The following is a 24,527-nucleotide window of genomic DNA, read 5'->3' on the forward strand; positions in this document are numbered from 1 at the left end:
TACAGTGAGCTTTACTGTATTTACTGCTATTCAGATATATAGTAAATGTGATATGTGAAATCAGATTTGGCTATGGGATATCAAAGCCAGTGTATTTCCTTCACTCTGGCCGTTTCCGCATGGGCCAAAAACGGCGGCCTGGGGGCGGTAAAAACGCCGCCCCCAGATAGACGAGGACATGAAAGCTTATGCATGATTCATAGGGAAAAGAAAAGATTGCCAACCTCGTATCGTGAGCTTGCTATATAACTGCGAGTTCATTTCCTTGTCTCGCTGGTAACGACGAAATTCATCAACTGCCTCCCGTACCACTGTGACAGCCAAAACAAATCCCTGTATAAAAAATCACAAACATTTCCCAAAATGGAAAAGATTTCTATTAAAATACACAGATGACTTAGCAGAGGAGAAAGTATGTGCTTATATTTCATTTCAGGAGAACATTTTTAGGAGGTTGTAATTTTTCTTCCTTTTCTCAAAGTTATTGCTTATTCTATAGCGGCTGATCAAAACCTGAGATATGGTCAACAGTTCTTAAAACTATTCCCCATTGAAATAATTGCACAAAAACACTGATGTCCCATCAGCATGGATCTCAGATCTATTCACACAGGTTGTATGTATCTAGGCCAGTCAGCTCTCCCACTTTGTAAGGAGACCTCTAACCCAAAGGTCTCTGCCGCTACTTGATAGGGCAGTGAAGGGGGGCATCAGTAGATACCTCCCCCCCCAATGTCACTACATCATTTAACAGGGTTGTGCTTCCTTGTAACTGTTATTCATCAAGTGTCTTCTGTGCAGGTACACACCGGGATGACAGCACACACTCAGGCCAGCCCCAGATCAGAACTCTGAGCTAAAACCCTGGAAGAGCATGCCTCCCCACACCATGAAAGCAGTGGCATACACAGGGACATTCAGGGACAAATGCCCCAGGCATCCCTGGGAGTCACTGCGGGTCTCTCCCGAAAATCACCCCCCACACTTTGAAAGAGAGGGCATGGCCAGCTCGCACAACGTGGTGCATACCGTGACCGAGTCTAGCTCATGCCCCCTCCTTCTCTCAGAAGTGGCTGGGCCTCGCCCCCCAAGAGCGCCCTTGCAGTGCTCCCCACCCCATGCCTCACTCCTTACCTGAGTTTAGCCAGCTGCAAAAAACAGCCTACTGAAAAAGTAGCCTGGTGGGAACTACACTTCCCAGGAGACCATGCGAGGCTCCTGGGAAGTTTTTCAGCAGGCTGCTTTTTGCAGCTGGCTGAACTCAGGTAAACGGGGGGGGGGGGCGGGGTGCCACAGGCGATAGATGGTGGTGGGTGGGGCGGGGCACAGGAGGGGCGCCACAGGACCCCGGCACCATTTTGCCCTGGGCGCCATCCCCCCCCCCACGTCATTGCATGAAAGGTGGCATTTTCCTACCCAAATTGTTGTGCATTGTGACAAAAGAGCACATCTTTCTCTCAGTTCTGAGATGGCAAAGTTCCAAATAAGAATAACATGAAAGAGAGCACATAGCAAATCAGGAGGGAGGGAATGTTTGCCGGCATACATTCAATGAACAGTAATAAGTGCAACCTAATTTTCATCTTCAGTCTCCTGTGCAGGCCCACACTGAGAGTGTTAACAAGCTGCTTGCCAAAGGTATAGGAGTGAGGCTCTCAGTCAAACAAAGAATGCAACATGGCCTTTCCCATGGCTGACTCCTTCCCTGACCTCAGTACCAAAAAAAGTAATGACTAATGACATTGTCAAGATGAGAGCCACGCGGCCACTTTGCAAATGTCCACCAAAAGTATACCATGAAGAAAAGCTGCTGAAGAAGCTTGAGCTCTAGTGGAATGGGCTTATACTTGAAAGGGACCACAGGACACTCCAGTTTGTTGGTAACACAGTTTAAAGGAGTCTGAGAAAAGGCAATCTTGCCTTTATGAAGACCCAAACATAAAGATGTGGACTTATCCATAATGAGTGTGTTCTCTGTAAGTTAAACAATAAGTTGTAGAGTACATTTCACATCTGATGAGATAGAAAAAACACTGGTAAAGCAATGTCTTGTTATATATCAAACCCAGACAAGACTTCAGGAAGAAATTGGAGTCTAAACACCTCACCCCCCCACCCCCTTTCTCCATGAAATATCAAAAATGGGAGACTCTACATGGTGGTCTGCTACCTCTCCCTCCTGGCAGAGGTAATGGCTATTCAGGAAGATACTTCATGCGTCAGGGGGACAGTGCATTAATTGGGAAAAGTACCCCTGGGGAACTATACAGACAAAAGCATTTTACAAAAACAAAGGCAACTATAAGAACTACAGGTGGGAAACACTGTATAACCTGTCACAAACTGGTTAAAAGTGTGATATGAAAACCAGATTTTTCAGCCAGATGCACTTTCAGAGAAGAGACTAAGCCAGCCAACTTCAGTGTTATGTGTGGATGGTCAAAAATAAAGACTAGCGGGTAGGAAAAGGAAAGAAACCCTGGACATTTTGTAAGTCAAGAGCAGCAAACCATTTACTTATGTCCAGCATTTGAACAGCAAGGAAGTTTATTAACTTTCAGAATCTTGTTCAGACCACGAAGATGCAAGATAGACTTGTTTCCATCACCCTTCATTCTAACAAGGAAATATCTAGAAGACACAGGTAATCTCATGGTCAGAAACTAACTGAATAGCCCATTTAAGAAGAAGATCCTATAACCCTTTGTGCAACCTGCCAGCAGGACAATTGGTTCCATCCAGTAGCCATATATTGTATCACTGGTGACACTCAATTATTCAATTTGCTGCTGTGAAAATAGGGAGGTAGTCTCTTTGGAAAAAGGGTAAGTCCTTATAGCAAACAGAAAGCCTTCTGAGAGCTTGAGCGGGGGAGGTGTCAGTGAATACAATGAGTTGAGAAACATGAGTATCTGCTATGGGAAACATGAATACAAAGTCCTGCCCCCCTTTACATTAGCTGCTCATTGCTAGTAACTTTGGATATCACCAAACCTCTTCAAGGTACTACAATGGGAGATACAATAAAATGAGCAAATATATTTTCTTTTAAAGAAAAGCTGAAAATAGCAGGTGATAGAACATACAAACAAGACTCTCTTTTGGCCACGAGATAGGCATCTCATTAAAATCACTGACCTTACCTTCCAAATCAACACATTGGGAATGCAGATATGAATTTTTTTTACTTTAGGGATGGTCAAATTAGGCATTATAGGACAGATTAAGATCCAGAAGAAAGATAAATGGACTACAGCAACCTTACTACATTTTAATCCAGATGTTACAAAAGGTTTATTCTTAGTTTTTCATATGACAGGAGAAAATGTTAATCCCACATTTTGGATTTTCAAAGGTCATGACCTGGCTATCCTCAAGTGTATGTGCTCCATAATAGGCTGCCCTTATAGTCACATGCTGCTCTCTTTATAATGAATGCAGACCACTTGTGATTGTGGTGGGTTGTCAACAAATATACCTACTAGGCAACTCTTTGTAGAGATTATCCCTGCTTTTTTTCTTCTTGCCATCAAGTCACAGATTATTTATGATGCACTCCCAAAGGGTTTTCAAGTCAAAGACATTTAGAGATGGTTTGTCGTCACTCGCTCTCCACATCATGCCCTCCTGGTAATTTTGAGGTCTTCCTTCCAAGAACTGTGCAGGGACAGGGTTGGTATGTATGCCTAGCACTCAAGATCACCCAATAAATTTCCAGGCAGGAGTGAGGACTTGAGTTTCCAAAGTCCTAGTCCCACATCTTAACTACCATACCTTGCTGGCTCTCATCCCGCTCTTAGGACTGCTTATTTTATCCTGATCTAAGGAAATTCATGGCACTCAAAGAGAGTATACGCATGATAGTAAAAAAAAACCTCCTACACTATGACTCTTGATCTGCTCTCTGAACTAAACTCCCCAGTCAAAGACTGTGCTCTTGGTAACCAACTGACAACTTGGTGGAATCTTAGGGAGCCAGGCTATTTCCCGCCACTTCCCCAAGCCTAATTAGTATATAGCAGATGCCATTATTTGTGACTTATTTTTTCTGAAGATCGCTTCCATTTTTCAAAAGGTGCCATTAATTCAAGGATTCTGCTTTGCTCTCTATCAAGCAAAGAAAGACAGCCTTCAATCAACAGCAGTGGACATTCAAGGCAAAATTACTAATCTCTAATTACTAAATTATTAAACAAATGACTATTTACAAATATTACTAAACTATCAATTTTTTAAATTAAGCAGAAAATAAAACAGTGCTTCAAACCGCTTTAACAAAGCAGATCTCGCCCCCCAATATTGCACCTTTAATGCACCCTATTCTGTTTTTTTCTAGGTAAAATTTACAAGATTTCACTTGATACATTGAAATGTTTAGATATAATTTTTCCATACATAAATACATTTAAATCTCTCTGGCGTAGAGATGTGCACAAACACTGCACGCTGAAGTTCAGGATGAGTCCATTCAGTTAATAAACTAGTTCAAATAATTTATTTTCTACAACAGCGTATGCAGTTTTGGTATTTACACTCAGATAAAATGTGGGGAACGAAGACAGAAGCAACTTCTCTCCAGTCACAACTTCTTTTCCCATCTTCTGGCTAGATTCTTCTTCCCAAATTGTTGACTGGGAAAAAGCCACACCCCATTTCACAGGCCATTAAAATTCTCCCTTTGCAGAGCAAGCACATGGCAGCATGGTGAAGTTACTCTTCCCTCTTCCACCGCTGGGATCCTGATGGATGGTATGAGGGGGGCTCTTTTTTTAAACACAACAAATGGCGCATCGGCATTAACCCAGCTATCACATACATGAACAACAGAGGGACTAGATTCATTCATTTCAGCACTTTTCTTCAAGCCCGCATTCCGACATATTTTACTTGCCAGCATCAAAGGATCCAACAGGTTGGCTTGACAAAAGGTTAAATGATTCAATAGCACAGCATGAAAACACAAGGAGTCGCTTTGGCAGGGTCCCTCCCATTGGCAGTTTTCAGGATGCAGATCTCAGATACTGAATCAGGAACCTTCATTATAATTCATCTCTATAAAGGAGGGGAGTTGCCTAATGAAGGGCAGAGAATGCAATTCATCAAGAGCAACCTGTGGCTTATCCTGTAGTTAAGGGAGGCTTTCCCTCCTGTTGCAAAATACACATTCAACATTCTGGTTGGACGGGGTGGGCCTGTCAAATACATATCTGCCGAGATAGTCATTCTCTCCCTCACAGCCCCCCCAGCCTCATCCCTCACCATCTGCTGCATACAATGCTATCAAAAAAAAACCCAGCCACTTGTGGCCTAGTCAGTTTAGGATCAGGGTCTGGGTAACCTGTAGTGAAGTCCAGATAGTAGCCCATGGACTATAATTTCATCAGCCCCTTCCTAAATTCATAGTCAACTGGGCAATGGTTGCAGGGCTGATGGGAATCTTCTGTAGTCCATAAACATCTGAGAGATGCAGGCTTCAGACACCTGGTTTAAAGAAATTGTATGTAATTTCTATTAGATTAGCCACTTCTATCCAAGTTAACAGGCCACATTTAGATCAAATTTTAATTACATTCTGAATTCACATTCCTATTTCTACTAGTCAATTCAAAAATCAACCACTCCCCACTTCTTTGGCTCATTAAAGAAGTAACAGATCTTGATCAGTTTGTTGATCATAGTTAAAGGATCAACAGGGTCCCTCAGAGACACACGCCACTCTTTCCTTCTTCTACCTCTCAACTGTCGCTCTTTGGTCACTATGTAGAGTGTCAGATCTACATTTATTAGTTGTTCATAGTTAACTTGTGACAGAGTTTGAACCTGCCCGTTCCAATCTAGCATCAAGTTAACAGGTCAGACATAGCACTATCCTTGGTTAGTGATAAAAGAAAAGAAAGGATGGTATTGAGCCAAAGTGAGAGAAGAAGAGTTTTCGTGACAGATCTCTTTAAATCACTAAAGGAACAGAAATGTTTAATCTGCACTGGCTCTATTATCACATAGACAAACACTTTATTTTCACAACAAAGCTAAGTGTAAAGTAATTTAATAGCATTTTGTTTACCAGAGGAGCCCAATAGGGTGTAGAGGTAGCCTATTTTCACGCTTGGTACAAACTGTGAGCAGGGAGACAACGAAAATAAAGATTCAAGAAAAAAACTTGAATTGTTCATATAAAACCTAAAGTGAAAGGGGGGGAAAAAATAGAAAATGGTGCTTTCAAAAAACATTTGTAGATAACAAGCAACTTCAAACAAATTATATTATTAAGTCTAATTGCAGTCATTTTGAATCTTGTATAATCCAGAACAGAGTTACTCCAGTCTAAGCCCATTCATTGCACTGTAAGACAGATCAATTTCTTTCAACCGTAATTAACCCTAAAAAAATTCCAAAACAATTAATAACGAACATTTAATCATAATAATATTAAACATTCCAATATAAAATGTAAAACATTCGAATATAAAATAACTATCTAGAATTCATCCATTACTCTGGAATAATAATATTTAGCTTTCATGTCATCCTTGAGTGTGTCCTAAGATTTATCATGCACATTATAAAAATAGTTCTTGGCCATTTCTGTAATGCCAAACAGTGAACAACAGTGGCTGCACAACAGATTTCTGTTGGGTGGTTCACACGTATAGCTGCTACAATATACCAGCTTTCAATAATGATGATTTATTAGAAGATGATTGTAAAGGTAATAATTGTCCAAGGAATTTCTCTTGGCAGTAATAAATACTCCTTCTTTCTCTGTGTGTGTGTCTTCTTTCAAAACACAACAAATTTAGTTACAAGTGGCAAAGGCGTGAGTCTCCAAGGTTGGATGGGGAGGCGATGTAACTGGTAAAAGGGCCCCTGTGGGTGTATGGGCAGGAGCAGGGAGCGGGCATTCGAGGGTGGGATTGGAGGACGCACCAGTGGACCAGGAGCTTTCCCCCCTTGCTATGTCTCTGACAAGTGGTTATTAATATATATAAAGTGGTACAAATCACTCTTGAATTATTAACTACAAGAAGGAAACCCACAAAGAGTTGAGGTCACTTCATTTCCCCCTGTATCCCCTTCTCCACACTGTTTCATCTTTCTCTACTCCTGGGAGCCTCCATATCCTCTCCTTTTCCTGTACTTCTTTCTCCTTCACATGCAGCAATGAACATTTCTTTCATCTGTTCCCCATCCCAGTCTTCAGCTTTATAATTTATAAGGAACTTCACTAATACCCCATCCTTCTCCCCAATGGGGAATCAAAGCATCATTCTCTTTTCCTCCATCACAACAACCCTGTGAGTTACATTACTGAGTGTGAATGGTCCAAGGTCATGCAGGAAGTTTTCATAGCACAGTGGGGATTTGAACCTGTGTCTCCCAGATCCTAGTGGGATACTCTAACCACTCCACTACACTGACTCTCAGCTTTCTCTCTCTCTCTCTCTCTCCCCCTAGGAAGAGTCTGGCCCAGTTGCAAAAGTCTTGCAGTAGCAAGTCACTCAGATGAGATGTGTGGTAGACAATACCGGGCCCAGACACATCGAACAATTTGTGTAGCAGCTGCTTGTCCCAGGCAAATTGTATGACATCAATTCAGCCAGTAGAAACTACTGCACCTAAGTGAGTTATGCAAACTGCTAGGTAGCAAGTTGCTCACTGATGGCTGCTAGACTCAGTCCAATGAGTCCTCCCTCCAGGGAGGGGAGAAGAAGTGGGCTGGGAGGCCAAAGCAGACTGGAAAAGGCCCTCCCCCACCTTTCACTGACAGAAAGCAAAGTTTGGAAAAGGATTCACAGCTTTGTGGTTGCCAGCAACCCCCCACAATGGCTTAGGATTTCATTTATTGGGGTAAAACCATAGGTGCTGCTTCTCTTTTTTTTTAAGTAATCTCCAACGCCACAGTCTTTTTAGATTTCAGATTTCTCTGCAAACCTCAACCATTTCTCACGCTTACAAAATATCTGTCTCATCTGTTCAGGGCTCCAGTTCCTTGATTTTAAGTAGTCAAGCTTCACGCCAGCGCAGAGGGCTTAAGACCAGGCAAGCTGAGATACAGGGTCTCAAACAGTGGATGAGAAGGTGGGTGTAAGGTGAGGGTTTCAGATTTGTCAGGAACTGGGGAACCTTTTGGGACAAGGCAGGCCTGTACAAACGGGACGGGCTTCATCTTAAATCAAAGATGGAACCAGGGTATTGCTGAAGCTCCAACGATTAAAAAAGGTGGCAGAACAGCTTTTTAAACTGATCACTGGGGGAAAGCCGACAGGAGCTGAGGGTGACTTCGGTTCGAATACAGTATCATCTATGGGAATGCAGACAGAGAGGGAGTGGTTTTTCTAAATCAACCACATACAAGTTTGGTGAACATAGCAATGTGCATGACAAGGGATAGTGTCTGCAAAGACTTGAGGGGAAAGCACATAAATCCCAAGTTAAGGACAGAGACAGGGTATACAGGTGTCTCTATGATAAAAGTAGAAGCATTCGACCTAAAATGGGGAGCTAGGAGTACAGAGTTTTGAAGGAGGACTTTGATATAGTGGGCATTACAGAGACATGGTGGAATGAGGAGAACCAGTGGGATGCTGTTATACCAGGCTACAGGCTCTATAGGGAAGGATAGGACAGGGCTTATCAGTGGGAGTTGCCCTTACATCAAAGAGAGCATAGTATCACATAAAATAGACAATGGCAGGAGCTGTCTCCCTACAGAATCACTGTGGATGTCAGTACCAGGTGCGCAGGATAGGTTAATATTAGAAATATATTATCGCACTCCTGACAAAAGCGCATAAGAGGATTCTGAGATGGAAAAGAAATTAGAGAGGCCAACAAAAAACAAAATGTAGTGGTAATGGGTGATTTTAACTATCCCCATATAAACTGGAAAAAATGCATGTTCAGGTCATAGTAAGGAGAGAGCATTCCTGATATGCTAAATGACTGTGGTTAGAGCAGATGGTTGTGGAACCAACCAGGGGAGAGGTGTGATCCTAGATCTAATTCTATGTGGGACCCAGGACCCGGTGCAGGAAGTCAGTGTTGTTGAGCCGACAGGGAACGGCTGCACCACAATGCTGTCAGATTCAGTATCTCAGCATGCTTAACAAGTGGCAACTACTAATGTAGTTACATTCGCCAGAAAGGGAAATTTCTCAAAGATGAGGGGATAGTGCGAGGAAGCTGAAAGGGAAAATCAAGAGAGTCAAACTGTCCAGGATGCTTGGAGTTTATTTAAGTCACAGTAATAAAAGCTCAGCTGAATGTGTTCCTACAGGTTAGAAAAGGCAGCACCTAGTCCAAAAGAAAGCCACCATGGTTAACAAGAGAGGTTGAGGAAATTATCAGAAAAGAAAAATGTCTTTAGAAAATGGAAGTTCCAGTTTGGCTGATGAAGAATATGAGAGGAACACAAATGGTGGCAAAAGAGAAGCAAGTTAGCCAGTGAGGCAAAAAGGATTATGAGGAACCCATGGCCGTGTAACATCAAGACTCAGCAACAAACAAAGTTCTTCAAGTACATCAAAAGCAGGAAGCCAGCAAGGGAAGCCGCAGGGCCCGTTAGATGACAAGGAACAAAGGGTGTGCTAAAAAAAGATGGCAGGAGATTGCAGAGAAGTTGAATGAATTCTTTTGCATCTGTCTTCACCTAAGAGGAGGTGAGGAACATTCCTGCACCTGAACCAAGTTTTAGGAGGCTTAATCTGAGGAACTACGGGCATAGTGGTAGACAAGGAAGAAGTTCTGGCAGCCATTGATAAACTAAATGTTACCAAATCCCCTGGCCCAGATTGTATTCACCAAGAGTTCTTAAAGAGCTCGCATGAAATTGCTGATCTTCTCACTTTAATATGCAACTTATCCTGGAAATCAGGCTCCATCCCTGAAGCCTGGCAGATGGACAATGTCACCCCAATATTTAAGAAAGGATTCAGGCGGACCCAGGTTCAAGCAGGCCAGTCAGTTTGACATCTGTTCCTGGTAAATTAGTAGAATCTATCATTAAAAGATAAAATTATTAAACTTATGTAGAAAAAAGCAAGCATCCTGCTGGAGAAAGAGTCAGCATGGCTTTTGCAGGAGGGCAAATCCTGGTCTTACACAAACTTTCTTAGAGTTCTTTGAGGGTGTAAACAGACATGTGGATAAGGGGAACCAGTGGACATTGGGTCTACTTATGGATTTCCAAAGTTGCTTTTGACAAAGTTCCTCTACCAGAGACTGTTGAGAAAAAACTCAGCAAATGAAAAGGAATAAGAGGGGAAGTCCTCCTATGGATTAAAAAACTGGTTGAGAAACAGGAAACAAAGGAAGTGGGTGTAATGGGAAGTTCTCACAATGGAGAGAGATGTCTGAGTGGGTAGGTCCCCTAAGGATCCGCTTTATGCGACTTCGAGTGCTCTTTAATCCTATTCATAAAATGACCTGGAAGTAGGGGTGGGTAGTGTGGTGGCCAAGTTTGCAGATGATACCAAATTATGAGGGTAGTGCGTAACCACAAAGCGATCATGGAAGAGCTCCAAGCGACCTTTGATAGTCAGGGTGAGTGGGCCCAGAAATGGCAAATGCACAGTTCAATGTAGCAAAATGTAAAGTGATGCACATAGGGGCAAAAAAATCCTAACTTCACATACACACTCACGGGGGGTCAGTGCTATCAGTCACAGACCATGAAAGGGATTTAGGCGTCTTAGTTGAGTTAGTTCCAATGGGAAATGCCAACTCCAATGCATGGCAGCTGTAAAAAGGCAAACTCTATGCTGGGGATCATTAGGAAAGGAATTGAGAAATAAACTGCAAAGATTGTCATGCTCCTTATATAAAGCAGTAGTAAAGCGACCGCGACTTGGAGTAATTGTGTCCAGCGCTCCCAGTTGCCGTGATCTCAAAAAAAGGATATTGAGGAGGAGATAGGAAAAAGTGCAGAGAAGGCAACGAGGATGATTGAGGGACTGGAGCAACTTCCTAAGGAGGAGAGGCTGCAGCGCTTGGGGACTCCTTTAGTTTGGAGAGGAGGCGGCTGAGGGGGGATATATGATTGAAGTCTACAAAATTATGCATGGGGTAGAAAATGTTGACAGAGGAGAAATTTTTTCTCTCTTTCTCCTGCCGCCAATATCAGGAACCAGGGGCATTCATTGAAAATGCTAGGGAAGATTTAGGACCTAATAAAAGGAAACACTTCTTCACTATACTTGCAGGAGTTAAGGGGAGTTTGGAATATGCTGCCACAGGAGGTGGTGATGGCCACTAACCTGGATAGCTTTAAAAGGGGCTTGGACAGATTTATGGAGGAGAAGTCGATTTATGGCTACCAATCTTGATCCTCCTTGATCTGAAATTGCAAATGCCTTAACAGACCAGGTGATCGGGAGCAACAGCCGCAGAAGGCCATTGCGTTCCCATCCTACATGTGATCTCCCAAAGGCACCTGGTGGGCCACTGCGAGTAGCAGAGAGCTGGACTAGATGGACTTTGGTCTGATCCAGCTGGCTTGTTCTTATGTTCTTATGTTCTTAGCCACAGATGGGGCTGTAGTGAGAATTAGATATATTGATAAAATCAATATGGTAAAGTTTATCAATCTACCATGGTGCTAACACTGTCCTCTTAAATGGATAGAAATGTAAACACTGCAACTGATCTATTGGAAATGAATTTTTATTATGAAAACAAAGAATGCTCCCCCAAAGCCGGCAGGCAGGTAGAATGCAAACATTGCACAATCAAATGAAAGCTCCAAACAAACCAACATATTATAGACATTTCAATACAAAGATATTCCAATTGGTGTAGCAATTATTAGTGATTTACAAGCATTTATATGAATAGCTAGAGCCATGCTGGAGTAATACTGTATTTATGTTTACAATGAAACATGATTATTTTCTTCTCGAATGTTTAAATTCTCATATAAATTAATCTCAGCAGGGTAACAATATTTCCTGCCTTACCACTAATTAATTTAAAATCCCAGTTAGCATCAATTAATAGCTCCGTGATTTGTATTCATACCAAAGCCAGACCAGGATTCCAACTGTGCAATTACAAAATGCTTTCAAACTATTCAATTTCTTAAGGAAAAGTTTCAGAAAAAAAATACTCCCAAGACTAATAATGCATCTTGTCTATGCAATGCCAACAGGTGTTCACAAATCATAACTGATCATGGCAAGCATCATGATTTGCCTAAATCTCTGAAATACACATTGTGCATTTAACCATAGTAATCAATTACTGAATGTATACTTAGTGGCCTTTACAGAAAAGCTTTTCCCAATGTAAAGGGAGAAAATACTGGTTTCATGCAATGGAGATGAAAATATTTGTCTGCACGACATCAACATTCTCAAAAGCTAACTAATTACATTATGAACTTGTGTTTTTACAGGTTTTATATAAGGGGTTATGTGAGATATCAATGCATGTGCCAGCTAGCTAAATAGTGCTGAGGGGGGAGGGGGCAGGATGGGGGGGGGGCAGAAAAACCCAACCTATAACAATTAGAAAATCTGCATTCCTACTGAAACTAAAATTTGAAAGACGCAGCATTCTTGTCAACGAGAAACCAACAAGAAAATTTACTACTGCAGTAAAAGGCACAGTATATAATGGGCTGTTTACTCCATACTCATTGAAACACCTCTCCCTCAAGAGTTACTTTTCAGTGAAATATTAAATTAGAAACTAACAGTGTTGGCTATCCAAAGAATGAATGCTAAAGTTCCAGAATTGATTGAAATTAGTTAAGGAACGAAAAATGCCAAACTGTGCCTTTTTGTGATTTGCACAAAACATATAACAAATTATTGTTGTCAGCACTGAAAAGAATTCTGCATCTTGAAAACCATAATAAGGCAAAACAAAATCTGAAGAGACAGAACATAATTTTCAACTGGATTTAGTTAATACATGGTTTTGTTATATTGCCATAAAACACATAATAGCCAACACCATAGAATTCTTTCCTTTATAAAAACAATTACTACATTTATGGGTTCTCTTATAATCTGTACCACTAACTATACTGGAGAATGAACTTTTCAACCATTTATTCTACATTTAAAATGAACACTCTGTGAGGAACATTTCTTCATAATGATCTCAAATGCTAAATAGAAAAAAAAACCAGGGAAGTTGTTTAATAAAGGGCACAAAACACAATAAACACAAATATTTGTTTCCAGTCCCATAATCAACCTCAATCAGTGCCACTTTGGCAATATTTTAAAAACGCACAAAAATTTGCTTCAAGAACATTTTTCATATAAGAAATGTGCAAGAGAAAGAATTTTAGGTATTTTAAGTTCCCTGAAAAGCCACATTTTGTACGCAAGAACTAGTTGGCAAACATGGCTTTGGTTTGTTGTGAAAATAAGTCTTGTTTAATTTCAGTTCAACCTTCTTCCTTGTTCCCAGGCATGGAGCTGAGACTGAAAATATTCAGACTTGAAAGAAACCGCAGCTTGTTGCCACATCTCTACTGGGGCATTTTAACAAACCGCAGTTTTTTTCCTGCTAGAAAACCATGATGGAAGCCCATTAATAAACCAGACTCATTCTCACCGTGGAGTTTGTTTGTAATCTTTAGTCACAGTCCATCAGTTCATACAAGCATTTAAAATAGCCGTGTATACATACAGGCCTCAGATCTGCTGGAATGCAGCACGCAACAAGCAAAGAGATCTTTAATTTTCGCTTCCATTTCCCCAAATATTTCTCTTTGTAGCTTTTCACAGAAATATGTAACATGATGCCTCCAGCAAGGCCAAGCTGACTAAAATCAAATGTACATACCCTTAAAAGCTTTTCATGTATCTTATTAAAAGATCACATCGTATGTTCGTCACACAAATGACCAGATCTGTTGTTTAACTTTTCTCTTTTCTTTTTATTTTATCAAATATTTGCACTGTTCATGAATATAATTTATTTCTCCTTCTCAAAAAGAAATATTTTAATCTGAGAAACTCTGTTCCGTAGCTCTTGTAGAAATGGCCAAAACTGATCACCCTTAGCTTCTGATTAGCTGCCCCAGGGTCTAGGTAGACAGACAGAGAGATCTCAATAGGAAATTGGTAAGGAGGAGGGGACTGAAACAGCCAGTCATTTCATGCTTTCTTAATTAATTCAGAAGATTTGTTTTAAATATTGTAACATACACAGACAATTTGTAAAGGACATAAACTAAGCCCACCTTTACGGAATCATTAGTAGCCTTACCCCAGGTATAAATGTAAAGATATTGTATTTTTGATTTTTTATAGCATTTCTTGGATACTTTTCTTCACATTTTTCAGGACATCCAAGCCATACTGTGCGTGCTTTGAGTTCTTTCTTTTTTCGGCAAACGTTTATGAGCCAGTCACAGCAACTGCAAAACAAGAAAAGTTTTTTCTATTTTTTTTCAATTGCTATTTTTGTATAGCATCCACATTGCTAATGAAACTGGAATGTTACCTTGGTCTTTAAAAGAGTCACCACCCAGTGACCCTTTTACTGCCAGTAAGAAAATGATGCCAAACGTGCACTTTTGACACCATGAGCGTGCTCAAAGATAATATGTTTTGTAGAAGTAGATCTACCTCCCTGTCTTGACAAAAAGTCAAACTTGGTTCTCACCAGGTACAATAGCTACCCTTGTAAAAACTACCACTGATCTTATATGTTGCTTTAATTGTGAGCCGCTACTCTTCTTTATCCCTCTCTAATGATATGAAGGTCAGGGGGGAAAAATTAAAAAATCAGGGGGGGGGCTTTTTCTTGTTCTTCCCTGAGGATCCCCCCTGTTTCCAATGGAAAAAAAATGGGGAATTTGGGGGAGGCAGGGGAAACTAATTTTTTCAAAATGAGTGAAATGCTTTAGAACAGTGGTTCTCAACCTGTGGGTTGGGACCCCTTTGGGGGTCGAACGACCCTTTCACAGGGGTTGCCTAAGACTCTCTGCATCAGTGTTCCCCATCTGTAAAATGGATAAATGTTAGGGTTGGGGGTCACCACAACATGAGGAACTGTATTAAAGGGTCGCGACATTAGGAAGGCAATGCTTTAAAGGGTAATGTTAATGCCAATAAAGGCCTAATAATAATAATAAAGGCCTAATAATAATAATAATGTTTTATTCATCCAAAATGCATAGCATGAAAATCAGTGTTTCAAGTAAGTCCTGAGGAATAACAAAAAAAACACCTGTGAAACATGGTTTTTCTTCTGGAATGAGTGAAATGTTTTTTGTCACAATTTTATCTGGTCAAAATTATTACATAAAAAAATCTGAGGACTTTGTATTAATTTTCCTACTACAAAAATTGGGAAATATTGGAGAACTTTAGAAAAATGTAATATTGTCCTTCTTTTGGGATAAAGGAAATGTGCTAAAATAGCACAGGGTACAGATGTTTGCAGCTGTGTTACCACTTTAGCCTTGTGTATTGTTGCAACTTTGCTGGTACAAAAAACTAAGAGCCTAATCCAGATAAGGGGATGAAACAGCCCATGGGAGCAGCAGAGGGCCACACCGGCATGTTTGCCTGCCCAACCGACATAAAGGGCACCGACACCAGTGGGGAGAGCAAAGACACTGGCGTGTGGGCGCTGCACGGTTCTGCGATGGTCACACCCAGAAGTAGCAGACGCCAAGGAATTATGCCAAGTGCATGCTGGTGCTGTGTGGATGGAACAAGGGCATTTCTGGGGGTGGGGCTGACTTTAGTCAGCTTCCACCTCCCTTCCAGCCCAAAAAAGCCCCCCTCCATGACCACTGGAAAGTATGGAGTAAGCCTGTGCAGCCTATGGAGCTATTTGGGCGGAGGGGGGGAGGGTTGTGTGTTATTTTCACTCTGTGCCGCCTGAAGTCCCTTTGGAGGTGGCATGGGGTTAGGGTTAGGGCATGGGGCCATATTCATGGACATTCATGGACACCATAGAGCTCCTTCCCGCATCTCGGTTGGGCTGCCTGACATTTATTCTTCTAAATTCCAAACATAAGACAATTAATACAATTTTAGTTATCTAAATTATAAATGATGAACTTTACTTTGTTAAAGCATATATTGTTTGGCTACCTGACATGCGTACTAGCCAGCCAATTTCTGAGACAGGAATATACATGCTTTCCCACTATATATTGCAACTATACTCTTTACAATGTTTCCCAAGAAATACAATTAATAATATATGGATGAAATACAATTAGTAATATATGGATGAAACTCTTTATACCTTCAATCTAACAGTATGGGCTTCTAATGAGCAAAATTAATTACTGAACTTTGTTTACAAGATTTTGTCCAAGTGCTTATATACTTATAAGCAACACAGTATCTACAGGTATTAAATTAAATAAAAATTTAACAATCTGAAACAGCATTCATGAACTAAAAAGTAACAACTACCCTTCAGCGCAGGGGCTAAATTCTTCATCAGTTTAACAAACACCTAAGTTTGACTCCAGTTTGGCACAACTGAACAGCTGTGATGCCTCTCATAAAGGAAGGCTGATTGGCACCTAACGATAAGCACATTAAGCCCTCAGATGCAATGAGGTCTCCACTGATGGAAATAATTATGGATTTTGACAATGCAATTTTGAAGCATTTATTACATGCAAATTAGGATTCAATACTTCAGATATCAGTAAGTCCATGCCCATCTAACACAGAAATCCCCATCAGTTCGTACGGAGATGTAATTGGGTCCCTTTTGTCATCATGAGTCGTGGCCCGTGTAGCTCTGCATTAATGAAGGCTTGCCTTTAAGTCAATGCATATGCAGTAAAGTTCAGGTAAAGGTTCCAAAGTATGAATCTAGGGTTCTAAATGAACACATGAGTAAAATGTTTAAACTAGTATTGATGAGACCTGGTGCATAAAGAAGTGGGGGGGGGAGGGCTTCAAGACTATGGAATACAATTTCCTGTGATCACAAATATAACATGTAAAATGTGGGACAAAGGCCCTTTTGGGCACACTTGCCATCCTACATTTGACAGTGTTAAAACATTTTAGGAACAATGAACACTTCTCATCACATATTGTTGCCTTTGAGTTGCCTTTGTTCTTACTCAAAAAGCTTTAACTAAGGCCCCTTCTGCACACGCAAAATAATGCATTTTCAAACCACTTTCACAACTGTTTGCAAGTGGATTTTGCTATTCTGCACAGCTTCAAAGAGCACTGAAAGCAGTTTGAAAATGCATTATTCTGCATGTGCGGAATGAGCCTAAGATCATACTTATATTGTGTTTTTAAGCTGTATTTTATATTATTGTTTTTCTCTGCCCTGAGCCCTAGAGGGAGGGCAGTTTATACACTAGCTAGCTAGCTAGCTAAATAAATAAATACATTCATGCCATTTCAATATATGCAGTCAATGGAAAATGCATTTTAAAATGCCTGTCAATAGAAAAGATGGAAGGATCTTCTTGCTACAACAATCAGCACAACGGATTTTACTTTTTACCATTTAGTAATCTCAGCTTAGTTTTGTACAGACACATACTATATACCCTTTTCAGGATAAAGGTGACAGTACAGTTACAAAGAGCAGCGTGCACCCGCATTGTAAAGTAATCCTATTTTCTGCAACTTTACAAAATGGGAAGTCTTAATAACAGGCATCTGGAGCAATGCAAATGCTATTTTATCAAAGTACTATGTTTCCCGGTACAGATAATAATAGTTTTGATGGAAGTGGCTCTTAAATAAGGTTTAAAACGATCCCAGAGAATTGGAAAGAGGGGGAAGGCAGGCACTAGGACCCCACAGAGCCATGCAACACAGAAAGATGTAGCAGGTTAATGCACACATCTCCTGTCAGTTTTATCCTGTAAAGGGTATAGTATAACTGAATTTAGCAAATGACCAAAGAGAGCCACTGCAACAAATAATGCTGAGAAGACTTGAACAACCTTACTAAAGTTTAACTATTTTAATGAAATTCATTGGCACAGTGACATTGCTTTAAATAAAAAAAGTGCCACATGTTCAGTGGCAGTGATGTATTTTTTAAAAGTGCAACAATTGCTTGATAGCTAGTACACAATATTCCTGTTTTGCATATGAAATACCTTCTGCCAAGTCAGAAGCTAATCTTCACGCACAAAATCAGGTTTCATGTTCGAACAACAATTATGCCCAAGATTTTATATCTTAAGCACAAGGAACTTACTCAAAACAGAATTTTTTTATCCAAAACAAAGATAATACAAGAGCTCTATACTATCTCCTATGGCAAAAACTATTCCTTAATAAATTCTACACAGTGGAAACTATATACCCAAACAACCTTTAATTATTGAACTCAACAAGTAGCTTTGGTAATCAGGCCAAAAGCAACACAGTAGTCCATGCCACTTTTGAAAGATCAGCATTTTCCCATGCTTCAGAACAACAAATGTGTTACAGATTAATTGAAAGTGTACAAGCCATTTTAGAGTCCAAATTAATCCGAGTATTTGATATCCCTTCATTTCATATGGAAATGCCATTCAACAGCACCATTTTAATAGGGACAAAGTGGTTTTTGATAAGAACTGGAATGTAAATTTCATGAGAAAGAAATCAATCCAGCCCAAAGAACTTCAGAGTACTGATCTTTCTGCATTATAATTTCACAAGCTGAAACAGAATACCTACAATAAGATGAAGAAATAATTAGTCAAAAACCACCCTTTAATAATTATATATATATATAGGGGGCAATACTTTCCTTATAACCTAAGTTACTGACTGCATTACAAATCACAGAAATTACAATATTATACTGCTAACATTTCCTGTTGCAAAGTCGTATGCTATTTGTATATAATCAAGATACGCAGGAACAGCAATTGTAATTAAAATTCCCCTGGCATGAACATTTTTGTTGTTTTTCACATTGTCAAAATATACGTGGGTTTAATATGTACTATACAAGCCCATGCTTAAAGAATATGAACTGAATACTTTAGACATTTTCATTGGAGATGGATACCTTTGACAGCTTTAAAAATGTAAACAAAATTCTAGAGAAACCAGATGTTTGGCAGCATACCATTTTGATAAGCCCTTATCTACAATAGGTTAGATCTTACCATTTCTGAATGGAAGGGCATTATACTATCCATGTCCTTAGCATGGTTATGTAATGCAGCCTCATTTCTTAGTGCCTGACTTCCCTATGCTTTGAATTCGTAACGGATTAGGCAACAGATACAAACTGCTAAACTAACAGTTCCATAAGAAGCGCTGTCAAAGACGTCAATGGCCTTAGGAAGATGCAACTGCACTTAGGATGACACTGTAAACGTATCAATGGCCTGATTTATTTCTTTAGTATGTCTTATTTATTCAAAGGAGAATCCAAGAGTTTAATAGATTATATGCACATACTTGAAAAACAGAGGGGGGGAAATCTTAACGAGTTTGACTGCAATTCAGAAATCAGAGGCATACACATGGTGTCAACCTTAAAAAAAACCCACTCTTTCCAGTAGGTTATCCAAAATAACCCATAAGCTAAAGATTCTGCACTAGTATCTCCATTCTCAAATCTTATGTTTGCTCCTAAGAATTAAAAATGAATTGAATTTAAGCCCAAAATGAGAGACCGCCAAACAATGCAAGACTTGTTTACTCAATAGACTCTTCGAAAGTCATGCATGAGAGTTCAACACAGAGGTTTATAAATGACAGCAGAGTACCAGGAGATAATTCTAACTTGTATTCACTCTAGAGTCATCAGTTACATGTACTTTTTAACCTTTAAAGTTGAAATGTTAACTTATCATCAGTTAATGAATTTACGTTTCCCTTTTCACCAACATCAATCAACTCCAGATATTACCCAGAGTTAGTGAATTAGTGTTAAGACTCCTGGGAACATCAATGAAAGGGTACTGCCATCTTTCTTTCCAGGTGAGGTTCATTAAAAAAGTTAGGAATAAGGTTTGCAATTGGGATTTTTGTCCATTCTAATCCTGAAACAAATGAAAATGTGCAGGGCAATATAAAATAGCAAAGAGACTTTGTGGCACCATTTTAAAAGTCTAGACAGTGACAATTACTAATTATACAGCAGGTGGAAAAACAGAATTAATGGCAATAAAATCTCCAAAATAATCATTAATGAATGAAACTGGGAAATCAATTTTTTTCCTCCTACAGCTAGCACTAAATCTGAACCTTAATTTTGTCATGGCTCTAGTATCACAACTAGCAATATCAGTATCTCCACAAAAGCATCTATTTCAATAAAGGCTGCACCCTTTAAAAAAAATAAAGCTAACTTATTTTCATTACAGAAACAAACATGTACCGTTAAGTTATGAATCATAAACTTGTGACTAACTGATTTCTCTTCCTGCAGTTCTTTTAAGCCTAAAATGGAGATCATGACCTATGTCTAACCATATTAAAAAGTATGATATTTAAAGAAGCAGCATTTTCCTCTGATCTGAACCACCCACCCACCCACACCCGCCCGCCACATACACAGCAGAGCCCACTATGGTCTTCTTGAGAGCCTACTGACCACTGGAAGCAAAACTTCAGAAGGTTCCATGGGCTACAGCAGCAGAGGGTAACTGGTTGACATAACTGCACCCTCTTAAAAAAATGGAACTCGCGGGTACTTAACTGCATGGGTTGTACACAGCCCAATGACTATACAAACCATGAACATTGTTAGACCAGAGTCAATGTCATTACACAAATTTGGACCAGAAATGACCGTGGTAAGGAGACATTGTGGTGCTCATTTAACTCCTTTCCCCTCCATGAAAAAAAATCATGGTGTACTGCAAACTTCAACCCTGACCTGCAAACTAGAGGTTTAACCATTATTAATATTAATATCACAACAGGCATAACACTGTACTATTTTTAAGCTCTGAAATGAGAAGAGGGGCGAAATCTAGACGTGAGAAGTGGAGGGGCAGCGAACAAAGCCCATGACATGCCCTCTAACCATGGTTATGAATTTGCAGAATGTGACATCGGAATCAAGTCTTGGGTAGCTAAGGATGGTGTCAAGTCAAAGTTCCCTGATCCAATGATTACTTCACACATTACAATACAGTGGACGTGCTAAAAAGTTTAGCATATCTTTTATACTACAGAACAGGGAATCACAGGCAACAGTATCATAAGCTTGATAACGCAAGCTTATGTGTTATCAGCCACTTTAGTTATAACTGGCCCTTGTTCATGCCATCAGGAAATATCTAAGCTAGTCCTGAGTGGGGATGGGGTGAATGTATTGTCCAAGCGCTGATCGGCCAAACAAGGAGCCAAAAATCTTCCAAAGAAACACTGGCATAAAGGAAGCAATTGCCCCTCCCCTGAAGTGACCGTGGGCTAGGTGCATATGTATGTGTCCATTCTCAACGATTATGTTGGAAGTAAAGGATGACTCAAGGCAATGATTCATGAAAGGACTTGGGAGCTGAGGAGTGGGGGCATATTTCTCTCCCATAAAGTTCACCTCAACATCCACTGACTGCCTTATGAATGTTCATGTTCATTAGTCTTTCATTTTCAAACACAGAATTCTTGAACCTAGAATGGTGTATTTACTTAAACTCAACACAGAAATCAAGTTTTTGTATAGCTTGAACTAACCTGGTGCAAAGAAATTTCCAGCCACCACACACAAACCATTCTATCCCTCTTTTTCTCTGAGAAGTCCTGGCTCTTGGTAAAGTATGGTAATCACTTTCATCGTTTTCAAAGCCTTCTTCTGACATCATTAAGGGCATTTCATCCAAGTGAGATGATTCATCTTCTACCTGATACCTGTTGACAATAGAATAAATTAGAACATTAGAGTGTATAATACCAGCAGGATATTTGTATTGCTTGCTATAAATATCATGCCCCAGGTTTCCTATTTCAAACGAGAGACTGAGCACGCTAAAAGAAATTTAAAGAGATTATAGTAGGGAAAGTTATCCAAGACAAGAGGGAAAAAATATATTTCACTGCCATATAACAATTTCATTGAAGCTATGCAAATTATAACAAGATTGCATATCACAAACAGAAATATTCCTGGAGACTATAAATGCTATGCATGCCCAATGTGCTTCTTTATATGGCTTTTACTGTAACAGCTGATGGAAGTTTAATTCCTTTCCAATCTAATTTAGGCCGATTTATAGGCCTGGTTATAGAAGTGAAACACTCTTGGTCACTTTGGGGGGTGGGGGGGGTGGGGGGTGGGGGGGGGGGGGGGTGGGGGGGGGGGGGGGTGGGGGGGGGGGGGGGTGGGGGGGGGGGGGGGTGGGGGGGGGGGGGGGTGGGGGGGGGGGGGGGTGGGGGGGGGGGGGGGTGGGGGGGGGGGGGGGTGGGGGGGGGGGGGGGTGGGGGGGGGGGGGGGTGGGGGGGGGGGGGGGTGGGGGGGGGGGGGGGTGGGGGGGGGGGGGGGTGGGGGGGGGGGGGGGTGGGGGGGGGGGGGGGTGGGGGGGGGGGGGGGTGGGGGGGGGGGGGGGTGGGGGGGGGGGGGGGTGGGGGGGGGGGGGGGTGGGGGGGGGGGGGGGTGGGGGGGGGGGGGGGTGGGGGGGGGGGGGGGTGGGGGGGGGGGGGGGTGGGGGGGATAAACTGGAAAAATGCATGTTCAGGTCATAGTAAGGAGAGAACATTCCTGGATATGCTAAATGACTGTGGCTTAGAGCAGATGGTTGTAGAACCAACCAGGGGAGATGTGATCCTAGATCTAATTCTATGTGGAACCCAGGACCTGGTGCGGGAAGTCAGTGTTGTTGAGCCGATAGGGAATAGCGACCACAATGCTGTCAGATTCAGTATCTCTGCATGCGAACAAGTGACAACTACTAATGTAGTTACATTTGCCTTCAGAAAGGGAAATTTCTCAAAGATGAGGGGGATAGTGCGCAGGAAGCTGAAAGGGAAAATTAAGAGAGTCAAAAATGTCCAAGGTGCTTGGAAGTTATTTAAAAACACAGTCTTAAAAGCTCAGCTGGAATGTGTTCCGCAGGTTAGGAAAGGCAGCGCCCAGTCCAAAAGAAAGCCACCATGGTTAACAAGGGAGGTTGAGGAAATTATTAGGAAAAAAAGATGTCTTTTAGAAAATGGAAGTCCAACTTAACTGATGAAGAATACCAGAGAGAACACAAATGGTGGCAAAAGAGAAGCAAGTTAGCTGTAAGGGAGGCAAAAAAGGATTATGAGGAACGCTTGGCTGCGAACATCAAGACTAGCAACAAACAGTTCTTCAAGTACATCAAAAGTAGGAAGCCAGCTAGGGAAGCGGTAGGCCCGTTAGATGATGAAGGAACAAAAGGTGTGCTAAAAGATGGCAGGGAGATTGCAGAGAAGCTGAATGAATTCTTTGCATCTGTCTTCACCCAAGAGGAGGTGAGGAAAATTCCTGCACCTGAACCAAGCTTCTTAGGAGGCGAATCCGAGGAACTAGCGAAGATAGTGGTAGACAAGGAAGAAGTTCTGGCAGCCATTGATAAACTAAATGCTACCAAATCCCCTGGCCCAGATTGCATTCATCCAAGAGTTCTTAAAGAGCTCAAGCATGAAATTGCTGATCTTCTCACATTAATATGCAACTTATCCCTGAAATCAGGCTCCATCCCTGAAGACTGGAAGATGGCCAATGTCACACCAATCTTTAAGAAAGGGTCTAGGGGGGACCCAGGAAATTACAGGCCAGTCAGTTTGACATCTGTTCCTGGTAAATTAGTAGAATCTATCATTAAAGATAAAATTATTAAACATGTAGAAAAGCAAGACCTGCTGAGAAAGAGTCAGCATGGCTTTTGTAGAGGCAAGTCCTGTCTTACAAACTTACTAGAGTTCTTTGAGGGTGTAAACAGACATGTGGATAAGGGGGAACCAGTGGACACTGTCTACTTGGATTTCCAAAAGGCTTTTGACAAAGTTCCTCACCAGAGACTGTTGAGAAAACTCAGCAATGAAGGAATAAGAGGGGAAGTCCTCCTATGGATTAAAAACTGGTTGAGGAACAGGAAACAAAGGGTGGGTATAAATGGGAAGTTCTCACAATGGAGAGATGTAGGGAGTGGTGTCCCCCAAGGATCCGTATTGGGACCAGTGCTCTTTAACTTATTCATAAATGACCTGGAAGTAGGGGTGGGTAGTGTGGTGGCCAAGTTTGCAGATGATACCAAATTATGTAGGGTGGTGAGAACCACAAAGGATTGCGAAGAGCTCCAAGCGGACCTTGATAAATTAGGTGAGTGGGCTAAGAAATGGCAAATGCAGTTCAATGTAGCAAAATGTAAAGTGATGCACATAGGGGCAAAAAATCCTAACTTCACATACACGCCACAGGGGTCAGTGCTATCAGTCACAGACCAGGAAAGGGATTTAGGCGTCTTAGTTGATAGTTCCATGGGAATGTCAACTCAATGCATGGCAGCTGTGAAAAAGGCAAACTCTATGCTGGGGATAATTAGGAAAGGAGTTGATAATAAAACTGCAAGGATTGTCATGCCCTTATATAAAGCAGTGGTGTGACCACACTTGGAGTACTGTGTTCAGTTCTGGTCGCCACAT

General features: G+C 41.1%; 1 protein-coding gene across 1 annotated transcript in view; it reads right to left on the minus strand.

Annotated features, from left to right (window-relative positions):
* ATP9B (ATPase phospholipid transporting 9B (putative)) overlaps nt 1-24,527 on the minus strand; it is a 172,170-nt gene that overhangs the window by 134,368 nt on the left and 13,275 nt on the right. Inside the window, 6 exon segments of the mRNA XM_048507642.1 lie at nt 225-333; nt 6,065-6,079; nt 6,081-6,125; nt 6,127-6,180; nt 14,224-14,374; nt 21,600-21,773. Of these exon segments, the coding sequence (XP_048363599.1) occupies nt 225-333; nt 6,065-6,079; nt 6,081-6,125; nt 6,127-6,180; nt 14,224-14,374; nt 21,600-21,773 (548 nt within the window).

This window comes from Sphaerodactylus townsendi, linkage group LG09, assembly GCF_021028975.2.
Source record: "Sphaerodactylus townsendi isolate TG3544 linkage group LG09, MPM_Stown_v2.3, whole genome shotgun sequence".
Taxonomy (NCBI): domain Eukaryota; kingdom Metazoa; phylum Chordata; class Lepidosauria; order Squamata; family Sphaerodactylidae; genus Sphaerodactylus; species Sphaerodactylus townsendi.